General features: G+C 37.8%; 1 protein-coding gene across 1 annotated transcript; it reads right to left on the bottom strand.

Moving 5' to 3' along the window:
- Positions 1-2857: 2857 nt before the first annotated feature.
- LOC120577478 (uncharacterized) lies at positions 2858-17356 on the bottom strand. The gene is made up of 4 exons (XM_039829029.1): positions 15244-17356; positions 13993-15196; positions 10270-13729; positions 2858-2965 (listed from the first exon to the last, which is right to left on the bottom strand). The coding sequence occupies exons 1-4, from the start codon at positions 17354-17356 to the stop codon at positions 2858-2860; spliced, it is 6885 nt and encodes a 2294-aa protein (XP_039684963.1).
- Positions 17357-18392: the final 1036 nt, after the last annotated feature.

Genomic DNA, 18392 nt, shown 5'->3' with positions numbered 1-18392 from the left:
TCATTAGTTAATTGTTTTGGTTGAGAATGCTGTAATATTTTTGTTTAGTAATGTTATTTGTCATTAGTGAATTTTTTGGTTGAGAATTGATTCATACTTAATACTTTCTGTGCTTTTATTCATTTGCATGCTTATTGATTTTTTTGATTGATTATTGTTTGATGCTTACTCAATTTTATTTCTCAACCAAATATGTCGAAACTCTAAATGTCGTAAGGTGCTGGTTTTGTTGATGTGTTAGTGAGAGATTAGCATTCTCAACGCAGGTTTCCAAAGCAAGTGAACTATGATATATAATTCAGCAAATGTTCGGTACATAAAGGTTAATATAAAGGCTAACCAAAAACCATTCTCTACAACATTTGCACTTTGTTTTGTGCATTTTTCATTTTGAGTTTTTGATTTCTCATTTTATTGTGGCTAATGCTTTTTATTCTATCTCTAATGTGGTTCTAGATTTTCTTCCGATATTCCATTCCAGATATTTGAAAAATGGTTCATTTGCTGTCATTTTTAATTATTTCTATTCAAATTATGTGCAGCAACTAAGCAAATCTTATTTCCATGAAAATAATGCTAAAAAAATATCTGGTAAACCATATTGATTATTAAAGAGAAGCATTGATTTTTAAAGCACTGGTTATAAAGAAGTGCTGACTTTTTTTTGATGGAATCAAAACTTTTAGGCTAGATGTCATGCTGATTTTTACACGCTTTTGTGGTGATATTAACACGCTTGAAGCAGAAACATGAAGAGTGGACTACATGTCATGCTGTTTTAATTACATTTTTGGCTAAAATATAGAATTTTTATAAATCTCTTGATAAAGTTTAAGCAATATGATACAAAGCATGACCACCCGGTAATAGATATGTTTTTATTATATTTTCTAACATGAGATTCCTAACTGTTACTTTGTGCATGTCTCACCAGCTATTCCACAATACCACTTCCATAGCTAAAGCTTTCAAATGATTGAGGAAAAAACTACAGTGCAACTTGCTTGAAAGGTAATTATATTTTTATTATATAAAAAAATGTTATATTATTATTAAAACTCAAACATATCCTCTATCCTATTTTTTATATGCAGTTCGCTGGTATTATTTGTTTTACTTGCCTTGCCCTCAAAATTTTATATGAATTTTTATATTTTTGATGGTTAAAAATTCATATTAAATTTATGTTCAGTTAAAAAATTCTAATTTTTTTTGGGAAATATTTTTACAATATTCTACACATTTCTGCACAATTTCATTCAAAAATACTAAAATTAACTTCAAAATAGGGACCAAAAGTAGTGATTGAAAATTTTACAGAGACTAAAAGTTGAAGGAAAATTTTAGAGGGACTAAAACGAAAAGTTGGTATATTTATAGGGACCAAAAACATATTTAACCCTTTATTAGGGTTAAATATGTTTTTGCTCTTTATAAATATGTCAACTTTTTTGTTTTAATCCTTCTAAAAAATTTATTCAGCTTTTAGTCCCCAAAAATTTTCCATCATCATTTTTGGTCTCTCCTTTAAAGTAAACTCATATGTAGAGTAGAATTCATATTTTTTAATAAAATTTTGCATAAAATTTTATAATAATATAAGATCTCTCCTAAAAAAAATTAGAATTGAAGAATAATATATGTTATTTATGCTAATTTTCGACAACTAAATTTGTTTGGGTAGCTCAATATTTATTATTTAGGTTAGCCGGATATAAATTTATACCAAACAATTGAAGAATAATATATTTTTGGGGGTAGCCAAGGCTACCTCTTATCTATGAAGCCGATTCATTTTGACATCCCGGCAGATCCCCTTGGGTATGACCATTTCGTTTATCTACAAAAAACCGTAATAAAACGGTTTTCTAGGGACAAAAATCGAAAAATGTTATGAAGACATTTGATATAAACACAAGTTGGAATTTGTAATTTTCCATTTCTCAAAACGTGGCAATTGGTTGATTGTCCCCCTTTTTTTTTTTTTTTACAAGAAGATTGCAGAGTCCAAAAAAATAACATAACACTAAGCGATTAAAAGAAACATTATAAGGCATGCAAGCGATACAAATGTCATAAAAAAAAAAATACATTGAAGCTATCTAGGAGAAGTCTCAATAACATGTAAATCAAAGAAACCAAAGACTAAAATTAGTTAATTTGCCGATCTACTTTCTTCACGCCATGTATGGTTAATTCAAACTTGCCAACTCATGTATTTTAGGTAACCAATGCGCCGAATGAAGGTAGAAACATTCACATTGATATCATTATGTTTTCATGTCACCATGTCTACTAAAACTTTTGAGTTGCTCTCCATTTGTAGGTGAGAGAACCCCTCTCTTCGAGACATATCAATATACATACCTCACATCTCTGCAAGTAACGTGTCGCATGAAGGATATTAGACCAACGAACACTTCCGTGGAACCCAAATATGAAACTTCCATCTTGCCTTCGAACGAGACAACCATATCATGCTTGCAGAATCTAGAATTGTCTGTGCACTCCCATCTATATTAAGAATCATTGAATCATGATTACCTCGTTGCTGAGAAATCTCTCGACAAGGTTTAAGAGCATTTTACTCCTTAATATTACTGAAAGCAGTTCTAGAATTGCCTTTTGTTTAGCTCTCCAAGATCGGGATTCAAACTTTAGTTTGCTATATTGTGGAAGTCAACTCCCTACGCTCTACTCAACCTCTGTTGATCAAAAATTGTCTTTTTATTTTAGAAATTTTCAATTTCTAACTATTTATATTCATAATTATAATTCAGTAAAAAAAAAATCTTGACCCGCTCCAGTATAATTCGGCGCCCGATTTGTATAAATTGGTGCCCGAAAAATGTCGAACCTAAATGGTTTTCATCAGCTCCAAATCAGCGCCTGATGGTAAGAAATCGGTGGCCGAAAATTGTTTTCTCAATCTTCCAAGTTTTTGTTCTTTTGTGGCTTCCAGCTCCTATAATTACAATGAATTACATATAAAAATTAGATAAAAAAATGACTAATAAAAGAGTAATGACAAAGTGTCATCAGCTGTCATAATGGTCCCTAACCTAGGAGTTGGTATTCCTTGACTCCAAAATTTGTTAACCACTTTAGTCTCCAACTTTAGATTTGGTCGTTAACTCTAAAAAAAACTGAGTTGGTATTTCTTGTTTGGAGACATGTAAGTTGTGAGGTGGCAACAGGGACCAAAATGAAAGAGCATCTTTCATCTCTTCCAACACCATTTATTTCATCTTCCTCGATGTAATGTGCGAGCTTCACATTTCAATAAAATCTTTCTGATTTTTATTCCTTAGTAGAGCACTTCTTGGGGCTTGCCTTTTGAAAATGTTTTTTTTTTTTAAGAAGTTAAATTAGTTCACCCAAACTGGTATCAGAGAGAATTGAACTGAGACCTTGAGAGGAGCACACTCCCATATTCTAAGTCAATACCACCAGATCAACCCAAGTGGGTTCCTTTTGAAAATGTCTTACTTGAGGTTTTCTTGTTTGTTGTATTCATTTTCAATAATTTGTATGCAAACAACACTAAAATTCCCCTAGGCAATGGATCCTAGAACGCGCAAGGCTTTATTCAAGACAAGATGTTGAACAGATGTGTGTTTCAAGATATGAATGGATGCATTTTCAATGAAAAGAAAGTATGTCATACTTTTGTTTACATGTTTATTTCAGAAAAAAGAATTGTTTTTTATTTTTATTTTTTATGTTTGGATTAAGGTTTTATGATGGGGATAATTGATTTTAGGGTAAATACCTCTTTTCGTCCCTGTAATATTAGCAAATTCCGGTTTTAATCCCTGTAAAAATAAGATTTAGATTTTGTCCTTGTAATTTCATATTCTTCCACTTTTGGTCCCTCATTCCACCACGTAAGCAGAATCTGCATACATGGTACGTAAAATGAGGGACCAAAAGTGGAGGAATCTGAAATTACAGGGACCAAAAGTGGGAGGAATCTGAAATTACACGGACGTAATTTATGCAGATTCTGTTGACTTGATAAAAGGAGGGACCAAAAGTAGAAGAATCTCAAATTACAGGGACAAAATTTAAATCTTTTTTTTTTACAGGGACTAAAATCGGAATTCGCTAATATTACAAGGACGAAAAGAGGTATTTACCCTTGATTTTATCTGTTATCCTATGAGAATTGTTGTTCCCACATGTGATAAGGTTGTGCCACACTAGTAAAATACGATTTTACTCCCTCGGCAGTTAACTGCCGAGGAATTTGAACTCCGGCTGCAGTTAAATACCGAGGAAATCCTCGGTAGTTAACTGCCGAGGAAATGTTTCATCAGATGAAACAACCACCTGCTCCCCCTACAAACTATTTTCTTGATCAACTTCATTTCCATCTCCATTCAATTCCAAAATCCAATATTTTTTTAATCAATTCTTGATCCAAAATCATTCAAGCATCAAGCATAGGAGGTATCAACACACTTTTGACGTAAAAAAACAGGTATTGTGCATTTTATTCGTTTGATTTTTTGGTTATTTTATGGGTATCTACGTCAGTTACGTAGAACCCTGTCATGGGAATCCTCGGCAGTTAACTGCCGAGGAAAACTTCGGTAGTGTAGTGTCGAGGAAAACCTCGGTAGTAAGGTGTAACAGCCCGATTTTTAGCTAGATTATTTTAATTACTTTTATTATGTGATTATTTGTGTTTGTGTGTGATTATTCATCATTGGGTGCATTTTCATGGATTACCGTATTAGAATGGTATTTTGGTCATTTAGCGGGTAAGGGTAAAATGGTAATTTTAGTGAGAATTATTTTTAATGTTTAGTGACAACCATTATTTTACTAAGTTACTAGTATAGTAATTAGTTTTTACCGTTTAGTTACGTTGGTTTTATTTTACCGTTATTAGTTTAAATACCGTTTAGAGTGTAGAATATTTTGGTGTTAATAGAAATGGGTTAAACCCACTAGGGTCTAGAATTGAGCCCAATTGAGAGATAGTATATCCAAACCTAAAACTTGGAGAGAAATTCATTCATTCCTTTTCATTTCACAAAGTTAGAGAGAGGTAGAGAGAGAAAGTGGGAGAAAGGAAGAACAAGGGTTAGAGAAAGGGGGAAACTTGAAGATTGAAGATTAGGAGCTAAAGTGAAGCCTAAGTTTGAATTAATCATCATCTAAGGTAAGGGGTTATTCTTCCTCATAATCATGTTCATTTATTGCAATTTCTCCTTGTTATGTGAAATGGGTTGATTGAATAAATGGATAATTGATGCTAAATTCGTGCTCTAGCTGTGATGTTAAGTTTGTATGCATGAATTAATGATATTTGTATGATTGTTGGTGAAATTACATATTTCAAAGTATGTATAAATATCAAGTTATGAAATTGTACTCAAATGGTGAATTTTGCTAAGTTGTTGTTGAGAGGATATGTGATTATTGTTCAATTGATGTTGTGATTGATGAATCATTGTTTGGGTAGGCATATTCATGAATTGATGAAGAGAATTGGAATTGTTGTTGGTGTTTCATTTAAATGGGTTGATTTGGTGAATTGGCTAAAAGTGAGATTGATTTTCATGTTCAATGTGTTTTTTAGTGTCTTTTCATGTTTAGAAACGTTTAGACACACTTTGGGATCCAATTTGGGCATTGGGAAGTCAAAATTGAAATTTTACGAAAATTCCGCATAACTATTTCTAAGTCAACCCAAACCATATGAATTGCTTCCAAACTTCAAAGTCTGTTATTTATGAGTTCAATTAAAGGTTCTAGAGTATTTGAAACTTGGTTTGTGGAATTGAGACTTAATTTGGTTTTACTTTGAAAATGGAGATTCTTGTAAAATGTTAAATAGAGACGAACATTGATGAAAATATCCTTTAAGCCAATCACCTTATAAATCTTTAATGATTAGTTGTGTATGACTATATGGAAGTACTTTTTTATTAATTGAATGTTGAATGAGAAGTTATCTCAAGGTGATGTATTTTCCTCTTTACTTGGAATGTGAGTAAATCATGTATTTGATATGAATTGTGTGAATGAAATGATATTGGTGAGTCCATATACATTGTTTATTATGATATGGTGGGTGTCGCGCCATTTTTCGGACGTCAAGGCCATTTGATTGACTTTGACTCACTTTTTATATCACGACCGAACAAATTTTTTTTTAGGGGAAAACGTTCCAAACAACCCATTTTGAAGAGATTCAGGGTTCGGGGGTTGGTTATACTTAGGGAAGGTATTAACACCCTAAATATTCGTAGTACTCTACGAGAACCTCTTGATTTTATTTAACTTTTTGTGCTTAAACTTGCTTGCTTTTAAAGAGATGAAAATGGAATTGAATGATGAGTTGAAAAAAGAAAAGAAAATTGATTTTAATTGAAGAGAAAAAAGAAAAATATTTTTTTAGTTGAAAGTTGAAAAGAAAAAAAGAAAATTGTTTTTTAATTGATTTGGAAGGACAAGGTCCTCTGCCTACGTACCCGTGAGGGATCAAAACCTCGTAGTTCGGGGTAGAAATTGACGTTTGATTTGTTTGGTGTTTTTTTATATGTTTTGAAAAAGGTTTTGAAATAAAAAGCCAGATGGCAAATGAGAATTGATTTGTGTTTTTTAGATTGAAGAAAATTGACTTGAAGTTGAATTAGACTTGATTTGAAATTTGATTAAGAAAAATAAAAAGAACGATCACTTGATTTGAGAATCAAGGTTTGTAATGAAAAAATATTTTTGTGATTTGTTATTTGAATGTTTTTGTTGTTTTGGAATAAAGATAAGCAGAATGAGAAAAATGAAGTTAAGCTGAATTGTGAAGTTGTTTTAACATGGACCAGAATATTCTGGAGAATAATTAAATTAAACAAAAATAAATAAATATTAACATTTAAGTTTGGACCAGAGCACTCTGGATTAACAAAAATATAATATTAACAGTTAATTTAGGACCAGAGCACTCTAGATTAATTTAATTAACAATGACCAGAGCACTCTGGAGAATAATTAAAAAAAAATAATATTAACAGTTAATTAGGACCAGAGCACTCTGGATTAATTTAATTAACAATGACCAGAGCACTCTGGAGAATAATTAATTTAAACAGAAATATAATATTAATAGTTAATATAGGACCAGAGCACTCTGGATTAATTTAATTAACAAGGACCAGATTATCCTGGAGAATAACTAAATTAAGCAAGAATATAATATTAAGTTAATTTTGGACCAGAGCACTCTGGATTAACAGATAGAGCGAGAATTAAAATGCAATGAAAAAGAAATTAGAAAAATGAGATGCTGGGGTGTGTGAGCAGTAAAGGGGGGTGCAGAAAATAAAACGAAAAAGATGGGCCAAGAACAAGGTTGGACCTCAGAGATCGAATCTCGGCCGTTGATTTGATCAACGGCCTTGATTTAATCTGCCAAATAAAAGGGGTATAAATACCCATTCTTTCCTTTTTTTCTCATTTTTTCTTTTCTCTTCTCTCTCTTCACTCTCTTTTAGAGAGAGAAACTCTCTTCTCTCTCTTTCCGTCCTTCTTCTTCTCCGGTCAGATTGGGTTTTCCGGCGCGGCGGCCGGCGAGTTATCGCGGCGGCGCCACCGCGCCGGAGTTAAAAACTTGTCCTTTTTTTTTATTTTTTCGTCCTCTCTCCTTCTTTTCACTCACTCTTTCTGATTTTAAACTCAAAAATTATTTTTACTAAGCGGTTTGACCTAGATCTAAAGAGAAAAAAAATATACTACCTTTTGGGTAGATCCGGTTTGGATTCGGTTTGAGTTGTGATGGTTCGTTGTTGTTGTTGTGAGAATAGTTTGTGTTCTTGTAAAGAGAAAAAAAATATACTACCTTTTGGGTAGATCCGGTTTGGATTCGGTTTGAGTTGTGATGGTTCGTTGTTGTTGTTGTGAGAATAGTTTGTGTTCTTGTGATGTGTGTGTTGTGCGGTTTGGTTACCGAATCTGTGAGTTTGGTTGTTGATTTTGTGTTAGAGATGTTCTGGTTTGAAATTTATGTTTGCAGGTTTGGATTGTAAGAAAATGGAGTGAGAATTATTGTGTCTGTGTGCTTGGCCGTGGAATGTTTTTCTTGTTGGGCCCCCTTCCTCTTGGCTGCTTGCGTGTTTGTATATATAGAGCTTGAAATGAGCAAAATTTTTGTTGCTTGGAGAGGAATATGACAACCTGTTTTGAGCTGTGTGTTTGGATATTATCGGACAAAAATTTTGATTTATTTTGGACATTAAAAATAAAATAAAAGGACTAAGAATAAATAAAACAAAAATAAAATAAAATAAAGGTTAAAAAAAAAAAAAGAATTTAAAGGTAATAAAAGATGGAAATTAAAATTAAATGAAAATTGAGAGAGGAGGGCCCGACTCGGAATCAACTATGAGGTATTTTAAAATACATCCCTGCCGAATTTTTTGCTCGAAAGGCTGACACCGGTCGGAGCTAAATGACACGTGTCAGTGCTGTCTTAGGTCAAAAATTGGGGTATGGCAGATGCCCCTATTTAAGTTTCTTCGTCCGGAGATTTGAAGATGAAATCTTTGATTTGACGGGTCGAAGAGACTTAAATACAAAGTACACAATTTTTGACCTAAGATGTTATGAATGCATGCGATGCAATTACGAATGCATGTGAGGCAACCATGAATGCAGGACGACATAGATGGCTTGACAGGAATGAGAAACAACAATGGGATACCCGAATTCGTTGAAGAAAGGGATCCGACTCCACTAGGGGAATGTAGTTTCACTGGGGAAAATACCGTCAGTTATTGTATTGGTTTAAAATTGAAATTGAAAATTGACTAGTGACATTAGTGGCACAGCTATGCTGGAAAAGACACTTTTTGAAATTGAAATTGAAATTGATTAGTGACATGGCTAGCACGACTTTATGCCGGGTATGACACTTTTGAAATGAGTTCAAGCTGTCCTTTTGTCGGAAACTAGCCACTTGAAATTGACAAAAAATAGATTCAAGCTGTCCTTTTGTCGGAAACTTGCCGCTTGGAATTGACTGAACATAGATTCAAGCTGTCCTTTTGTCAGGAACTTGCCGCTTGGAATTGATTGATTCGTGACATCTCTTGACCAGACACACTGGGGATGACACCTTTGATGTAAATGATGATTACAAGCTGTTCATTTGTTAGAACTTGCCACTTGACATAATGATGAAACGAGGACCGAACTGAGGGGATATTATTGAACAAAACTTTGTGCGATTGATGCAACCACGTACGAATGATGCGATGCATATGTTGTATAAGAATGTATGAAAGTGTTGATGCATGGATGTATGGGTGTATGAATGTATTAACGTCCGAAAGCATGAATGTATTTATTGTATATGCTAGATGGACTCGATGAGACAAGACAAGATTTGGTAAGGTGGAAAGTGGACTGACATCACAGTACTTATACATTCGGCAAACTTCCTTGGAGATGACCTCATCGGGGACAAAGTATCAAACATATGCCTTATGGGGACGAAACCCATTAAAAGTCTGGAAAAAGTCGCCATTTGTAAGCTGATACATAATGTTCTTCCATTGACACACTTCCGTCGTTGTGCCTTCTTTTTTTGAATTTTCAACAGCGTCCAATCATCCTTGTCTGGTGGGGTCTAATCATTCTCTGAGGAACGTGCTGACGCATGCTTCTTTCACTCTCAAATCCTAATATGTACTTGTGCATTTATGCCCTTTTAAAAGACATGGAAAAAAGTTTTTTTTTTTAAGAATTCTACTTCGAAATATTATCATCAAACAATGGAAAGAAACTTTAAAAATAGAATAAAGGGGAATTTTAAACAGAAGGGCCATAGGCTCAAATATTATTGATTGAATGACAGCCTGCAGATGGCATGACTTTATGGATTTTTTTACAAAATTTGAAAAAAATGGTAATTTTAAAATGGGAAGGTACATTGAACTTCATAACCCCATTCCCCCTTACAACTCTTGAATTTTGCTGCTTTTGATGCTTCAGATTTGGAGATTCTTTGATAGTAGACATGCCCCAAGTGGATTGTGCCTAACTGGATGCAGTTACTTTGTCTTTTTCTTTTTATCCTTAACTTTTGCATAGACCGCCCTTTCGGGTTTTTAGCCTACCAGGATAATGATTTCTGTTTAATGTCTCTAATTTTTGCTTGAGCCGCCCTTTCGGGTTTTCAGCCCACCGAGACGCTCATTTTTGCCTAAGCCGCCCTTTTCGGGTTTTCGACTTACCGAGCTGTTCTTATAACTTTTAGACAAAGTATTTCTTGACTGCATCTGTGTTCACAGGACGTGGAAGTTCTTCACCATCCATGGTTTGAAGAGTCATGGCACCGCCTGAGTAAGCTTTCTTGACAACATACGGATCTTCATAGTTAGGCGTCCACTTGCCCCTAGAGTCGGGTTGGAAAGTCAAGATCTTTTTGAGCACAAGATCACCTTCTTTGAATTCACGGGGATGAACTTTCTTGTCAAAAGCTTGCTTCATCCTCTTTTGATACAGCTGACCATGACAAAGAGCAGACATGCGCTTTTCTTCGATCAGATTCAATTGGTCATACCTATTTTGAACCCACTCGGCCTCTGATAATTCAGCCTCCATTAAAACTCGCATTGAAGGAATCTCAACTTCTACGGGAAGTACTGCCTCCATGCCATATACCAAAGAGAAAGGGGTTGCCCCTGTTGATGTGCGTACCGAAGTACGATATCCATGTAATGCAAAGGGAAGCATCTCATGCCAATCTTTATAAGTCACCACCATCTTCTGGATGATCTTCTTTATATTTTTGTTTGCAGCTTCGACGGCACCATTCATCTGAGGTCTGTAAGGCGAAGAATTATGGTGTTCGATCTTGAAATCATCACACAATTCTTTCATCATCTTGTTGTTCAGATTCGTCCCATTGTCTGTAATGATCCGGCTAGGGACACCATAGCGGCAGATAATATGATTCTTGATAAACTTGACTACCACCTGCTTGGTCACATTAGCATAAGATGCAGCCTCAACCCACTTGGTGAAATAGTCAATAGCCACTAGAATGAAGCGGTGCCCATTTGATGCTTTGGGTTCAATTCTTCCAATCATGTCAATGCCCCACATAGAGAATGGCCACGGAGAGGAAAGAACATTGAGTGCAGTCGGCGGCACATGAATCTTATCGGCATAGATTTGACACTTATAACACTTCCTGGCATGCTTGTAACAGTCGGCTTCCATTGTTATCCAGTAATAGCCTGCTCTCAATATCTTCTTGGCCATTGTATGTCCGCTAGAATGAGTTCCGAAGGATCCTTCGTGTATTTCATGCATCAATAAGTCTGCCTCATGTTTGTCAACACATCTGAGCAACACCATATCGAAGTTTCTTTTATATAAAATGTCCCCGTTCAGGAAGAAATTGCCAGACAATCTTCTTAGAGTCTTCTTGTCTTTACTGGATGCTCCAAGTGGATACTCTTGCCTTTGAAGGAAACATTTGATATCGTGGAACCATGGCTCGTCATCAACAACTTCTTCAGTGGCGAATACATGAGCGGGTCTTTCAAGACGTCTGATATGGATCAGTGGCACTTCATTCCGACGATTTACTTGGTACATTGAAGACAAAGTAGCCAGAGCATCCGCCATCTGGTTCTCATCACGAGGAATATGGTGTAGCTCGACTTTGTTGAAAAAGGTCAGTAATCGTCTTGCATAGTCTTTGTAGGGAACCAATCCGGGGTGACGAGTCTCCCATTCTCCTGTGATTTGATTGATTACAAGGGCTGAGTCACCATAAATGTCGAGGTTCTTGATTCTCAGATCGATGGCTTCTTCGATACCCATAATACACGCTTCGTACTCTGCTATGTTGTTTGTACAGTCGAACGTCAACCTGGCAGTGAAGGGGATGTGTGCACCTTTAGGAGTAACAATGATTGCCCCAATTCCGCTACCATAAGCATTAACAGCTCCGTCGAATATTAGACCCCATTTTGATTCCGAATCTGGACCTTCCCCGAGTAGCGGTTCGTCACAATCTTTCATCTTCAAATACATAATCTCTTCATCAGGAAAGTCGAACTTGATGGGCTGATAGTCTTCAATTGGTTGGTGAGCCAAGTGATCAGCAAGGATACTGCCTTTGATTGCTTTCTGGGTACGATACTCAATATCATATTCGGATAATAACATCTGCCACCGTGCAATTCTTCCTGTCAAAGCAGGTTTCTCAAAGATGTACTTGATCGGATCCATCTTAGATATCAACCAAGTAGTATGACTAATCATATAGTGACGGAGACGTTTGGCAGCCCAGGCTAGTGCGCAACAGGTCTTCTCGAGCATGGAATATCGAGATTCACAATCAGTAAACTTCTTGCTTAAATAATAAATGGCATGCTCCTTTCTTCCAGTTTCGTCTTGTTGTCCGAGCACACAACCCATGGAATCTTCTAGTACAGTCAGGTACATGATTAGTGGTCTTCCTTCAACTGGAGGGGTGAGAATCGGAGGTTCTAGTAAGTACGCTTTGATGCTATCAAAAGCTTTCTGGCAATCTTCTGTCCAATCAATCCCTTGATCCTTGCGGAGGAGTTTGAATATCGGCCCACATGTTGCAGTCATATGAGAAATGAAACGGGAGATGTAATTCAGTCGTCCGAGAAACCCCCTTACTTGTTTTTCTGTTTGCGGAGCTGGCATTTCTCTGATGGCTTTGACCTTGTCTGGATCTACTTCAATACCTTTCTGACTAACAATGAAGCCCAGAAGCTTTCCGGATCTAACACCAAAAGTACACTTGTTGGGATTCAGACGAAGTCTGTACTTTCTTAGCCGTTGGAACATCTTTAGTAAATACTCAACATGTTGTTCTTCAGTGATTGACTTGACGATCATGTCATCCACATAAACCTCAATCTCTTTGTGTATCATGTCGTGAAAGATAGTAGCCATACCCCTTTGATAAGTAGCCCCTGCATTGATCAAACCGAACGGCATTACTCTGTAACAGAAAGTGCCCCAAGGTGTGATGAAAGACGTCTTCTCTTTGTCTTCGGGCGCCATCTTGATCTGATTGTAATCGGAGAAACCATCCATGAGGGAGAACACTTTGGATTTTGCAGTGCTGTCAACCAGTACATCAATATGAGGTAATGGGAAATCATCTTTGGGACTAGCTTTGTTAAGGTCACGGTAATCAACACACATTCTGACTTTGCCATCCTTCTTCGGAACAGGCACTATGTTGGCTAGCCATTGAGGGTATTTTGATGTAACGAGGAAACCTGCATCGATCTGTTTCTGCACTTCCTCTTTAATCTTGAGGGCCATATCAGGACGGGTTCTTCTTAATTTCTGCTTGACCGGCGGACACTCGGGTTTCAAAGGTAAATGGTGTACCACGATATCAGTATCCAGACCCGGCATATCTCGGTACGACCAAGCGAACACATCAACATATTCTTTGAGAAGCTCTATCACTCGCTTCTTGACACTTGCCTCAAGTGATGCCCCAATCTTGACCTCCTTCTTGTCTTCTTCGGTACCCAAGTTGATTGCTTCTAATTCTTCCCCATAAGGCTGAATGGTCTTTCTTTCTTGTTCAAGTAGCCGGGAGATTTCGTCGGGAATCTCTTCATTCTCTTCTTCTTCCGTCTCATACACAGGGAACTCAAAGTTGGGAGAGATCATAGGGCTATGTTGTTCAACGGGTTCATTGGGTTTTAATCTGCATATATGATTGATGATTTTTTTAGAAAACAAGTAAGTGCAGATTTTTAGAAGGTGATTATATTTTCGGTTTTTTGTATTACCATTTTTTTCTAAAAACATAAAAGAAAGCAAGGCAAAAGGTCGGGAACAAAACGACATTTTTATTTGATTGATGATAAATTCTTGAAGCAAAAAGCCCTAGATAGATTCACTTTCGCTTGGGGCGGGGCGAAAGGATTTTCTTTAAAAAAGCATAAAAGACGAAACAATGTGCATTACTTGGATAAATGAGCAATAAAAGGAACATCTACAGCAACCCAATTGTGGCTAGACCCTCCTTGTGTCACAAAGCTTCGTGGCACTCTTTCGGGATTATCTTCAATGATTGCATGAATGAACCCAAAGCTGTGGAAAGTACCTCTGATCGGTTCGACAACGATCTTAGGCTTGGACAAATCAGCTGATGGGCAGAAACCCAGTCCTTCTCGGCGCTTGTTCTCTGGCAGTTCTATCAACTTTCCCCAGCTGGGAGAGCCTCCAGCTTGTATCACTTTTTGAGCATCTTTTAGAGAAGAGATAGATGCTTCACTCCTCTTGGTATTCTCTTCTTCCATGATAAATCCCTGAAAAGGCGTTCCTTCAACACTATCGGCCCCAATGAAAGAGAAAGACGACAAATGGCTCACTAACAAAGCCTCTTCACCATTCACAGTTACTAGCTTCCCATTCCTCACGAACTTCAACTTTTGATGCAGTGTAGACGTTACTGCTCCAGCCTCATGAATCCAGGGTCGGCTTAGTAGGCAACTATATGACGCCTGAATGTCCATCACTTGAAAATTAATCTGGAAAACTTGTGGCCCGATTGTAATAGGTAGCACCACCTCTCCAAGAACATCCTTCCTTGAACCATCAAAAGCTTTTACCATTACCCCACTTCGTCTCAAAGGTGTACCTTGGTAAGAGAGTTGAGCATAGGTTGTTTTGGCCATCACATTCAGAGACGACCCGGTATCCATTAGTACATTCGACAAAGCATCGGTCTTGCAATTCACAGATATATGCAAAGCCAAGTTATGGTTCATTCCTTCGGCTGGGAGCTCTTCGTCACTGAAACTCAAATTGTTGCATGCAGTGATATTCCCCACTATTCCATCGAATTGTCCCACAGTCACATCATGGTCTACAAAAGCTTGCTCCAAGACTTTCATCAAAGCTTCCTTATGAGCCTCAGAATTCAGTAACAAAGACATTATGGATATTTTTGACGGAGTCTGCATCAGTTGATCAACCACTTTGTACTCACTTTTCTTTATCAGCTTGAGAATCTCATCAAAATCAGAACATGCCTTGGTCCCGCTAGTCTGACCCACATCTTTGATTGCACCGGAATCTTTAGTTCGAGTTTCTTCAGTTACCGGAGCGTCAACTTTCTTTGGAAACACTAGAGGGATAACACGCCCATTCCTCAATACTCTACTATCTTCGGCAATATTTTCCACAGAAGGCAAAGGTGGTATTGGAACTCACGACCACCTTCTATCATAGTGGCATTGTACTTGTAAGGAATTGCCTTCTCAGAAGTATAAGGTATTGGACCAGGCAAGCAAATCACTAAAGGAGCAGCAACTGACTTCCGACTGTCGTAAAATATCTCCAAAGGCTCTTCAGGAGTTATAACACATACATTATCACATTTTCTTTCAACGACCAGTTCTCTTTGGTTCAAAAGTCCTTGAATATCATCTTTCACTTTCTGACAACCCCAGGGGTTCAGAAGGCACTCGTTGCAGCCATCATGATCATGTTTAAAGAGGTTCACTTTGCATAACTTGGCATGTAATGGGACCAAAGGTGTTCGGATTTGTTGAACATTGAGAATATGGTGAGTCTCTTGGCAATCTTCGACCATGTTGACAATTGCAGCACCATGGTTTGGCAATGGATTGGTTTGAATATTTGGCGCTGAGTCTGTGAAGGTTATCTTCTTTTCTTTGATTAGCCTCTGTACTGCATACTTAAAGGCATAACAACTTTCAATATTATGACCTGGGGTCCCTTGATGGAAATCACAAGTCTGATCAGGTCTGTACCAAGCTGGCAGTCTTTCTGGTACTGGAGGAGGAGGCCTGGTTTGAACCAAGTTATTTCTGAGTAATCCTGGAAGTAACTCTGCATAGGTGACGGGGATTGGGTCAAATTGCATTTTTTGTGGTCGAGGTTGCTGTTGTTGATAGGGATGTGGGGGATTTTGTTGATATGGTTGTTGTTGGTATGGACGTTGCTGGTATGGTTGTTGGGGATATTGTTGAGGGTGTTGAGGATATTGTGGGAATTGAGACTGGCTATTTGGGGGATGAATAATATTGGCAGCAGGTGTGATGGCAGCAATGTGTTGATAGGTTGGATAAGTTTGCTGAGGCCTTCCTTGGGCCACCATACTAACCTCATGTTCTTTCTTTCTCGAGATGTGGGTGCCATATCTCTTGGTTCCACTGGTAGAAGCTCCATCTTTTACTAAACGTCCTTCTCGGACTCCTTCTTCCAACTGCACACCCATGCCAACCATTTCAGCAAAGTTCTTGGGCGTACTTCCGACCATCTTCTCGTAGTAGAACTGACTGAGAGTTTTTAAGAAGAGTTTGGTCATTTCCTTCTCTTCTATACGTGGGCTGACTTGGGCCGCAACATCCCTCCACCGCTGAGCATACTCTTTGAATGTTTCTTTGACCCCCTGAGTCATGGCTTGAAGATCACTTCGGTCTGGAGCCATATCTACATTGTAATTGTATTGTTCCACAAAAGCTTCACACAGATCATGGAAAGTTTGGATCTTTGTTTTGTCCAGATTCATGTACCACTTTGAGGCGGGACTAGCCAAGCTCTCTTGGAAGTAATAAATAAGGACCTGATCGTCCTTAGCATACGCGGACATCCTTCTTGCATACATTGTTAGATGTTCCTCAAGGCAGGAGTTCCCTTTATACTTTTCAAAATCTGGGACCTTGAACTTATGGGGTATCTGGACGTTTGGCACCAAACAGAGGTCATAAGCAGTTTTTCCAAATCTTTCTTTTCCGCGGAGAGCTTTCATCTCACGGTACATCTCGTCATACTTCTCTTGTAAATCCTCCACTTGACCATAGGCCTTCATACTCCTTGAATGGAAGATGGGTTCTTCATTTTGTGGAGCAGTGTGAATCATAGGTGCTGAGTAAGTCATGACAACTGGGGGAGCTCTTACAGGAGGCGGAGGGACATGAGTCACCTGATGAGTAGGCATCTGAGCTTCACAAGCAATGGGACGGTGTATTTCGCCAGCATTAAAAGGCGGGAACCAAGGCACGGAGAGCTGTGGAGCAGAGTGTGTCGGAGTGTCGGCACATATTGTCCATTCAGGGATAGCAGAGGAAGATGCTTCAGCCTGAGTATTGGTGGGAGGTGGAGGAGCTTGTGTTTGTGCATGAATTTGTGCTTGAGCTTGTGCTAGAGCATGAGCCTGAGCCTGAGCCTGAGCCTGAGCTTGCTCTTGGGTCCGCATATCTGTCATCGTCTTCATCATTTCAACCATTTCGTCCATCTTAGTCTGCATGGCTGCCACTTCTTCACGGAGTGCCCGATTCTCTTGCTCGAGAAAATCCATCTTTCTCTTAACGGTTGCACGAGTGTAATGAGTACGAGTAGACTTGTAGTGGATGCGTGGTGCCACCTTTGAAACGAGCTGACCTTTGATTGGAGAAGAAAATTTGTGTGAGACTTGGATTTGAGACTATGAAATGCAAGATGATGCATGATATGCTTATGCAAAAATATACACATTTTTTTTTTTTATCGAAGGACTTATAAAAGCTATTTTGTAAACATTATAAAGAGATAGAGGATAGACTTATAAATAAAAACAAGATAATTCCCTTTTTACAAACTGAGCCAAGGGATAGACTCCAAAGTTCATAAAAGAAAGCGAAAACAGAAAAGATAAGAACATTTTGGGAAATTCTTGAGCCCCTGAAGTAGACTACTCCTCGGAATCTTAATTTGCGTCCTTGAAAAAGTCCCAACGCTCCTTTGCGCTGATAAATTGTGCGAGCCTTGTGCTCTGAGCTTGGATCTGAGCATCTTTTTTAACTATTTGTTGCTTTTGCTTGCGAATCTCATGATCCTGTTGTTCTATTTTACCACTCATAATTTCCATCTTGAGCATAGCTTCATCATACTTTCTTTTCCAAATGGCACCTACACAGTTTGACTCAGCCAATTCCTCTTGGCACTCTACCACCGTCTCAAGAACCAAGGGTAAGGATGGTGCTGGGGTAGTTGAAGATAGGTATCTTGGGAGGTGATAGGGTAGGACCAGACTTGAAGCTCTATTAATGACCCATTGAGTGTGAGATCCTTGTGAAAAGTCTGATCTCTTCGCCAATTGGCTTCTGCTAAGTCTGCGAATAGCACGCCAAGCCTGAACAAATTTTCCTCTCTTGTTTGTGGGATCTTCATGGTTAAAGTAGAATTCACCCTCTAAGTAGATGCTATCCGGTTTAGTTTCCATTGGGCATCCAAACTGACGTTTGGCAAGGATAGGGTTGTAACTGATTCCTCCTTGCATAGCGAGAAAGGGTACGTTTGAATATTCTCCACAACTGACAATGATGTTTCTGAAGTTATGGGTGGCGTGATACCAG

The sequence above is a fragment of the Medicago truncatula genome, chromosome 8, assembly GCF_003473485.1.
Source record: "Medicago truncatula cultivar Jemalong A17 chromosome 8, MtrunA17r5.0-ANR, whole genome shotgun sequence".
Taxonomy (NCBI): Eukaryota; Viridiplantae; Streptophyta; class Magnoliopsida; order Fabales; family Fabaceae; genus Medicago; species Medicago truncatula.
The sequence above is the reverse complement of the archived record's forward strand: the minus strand, read 5'-3'. Positions and strand labels throughout refer to the sequence as shown.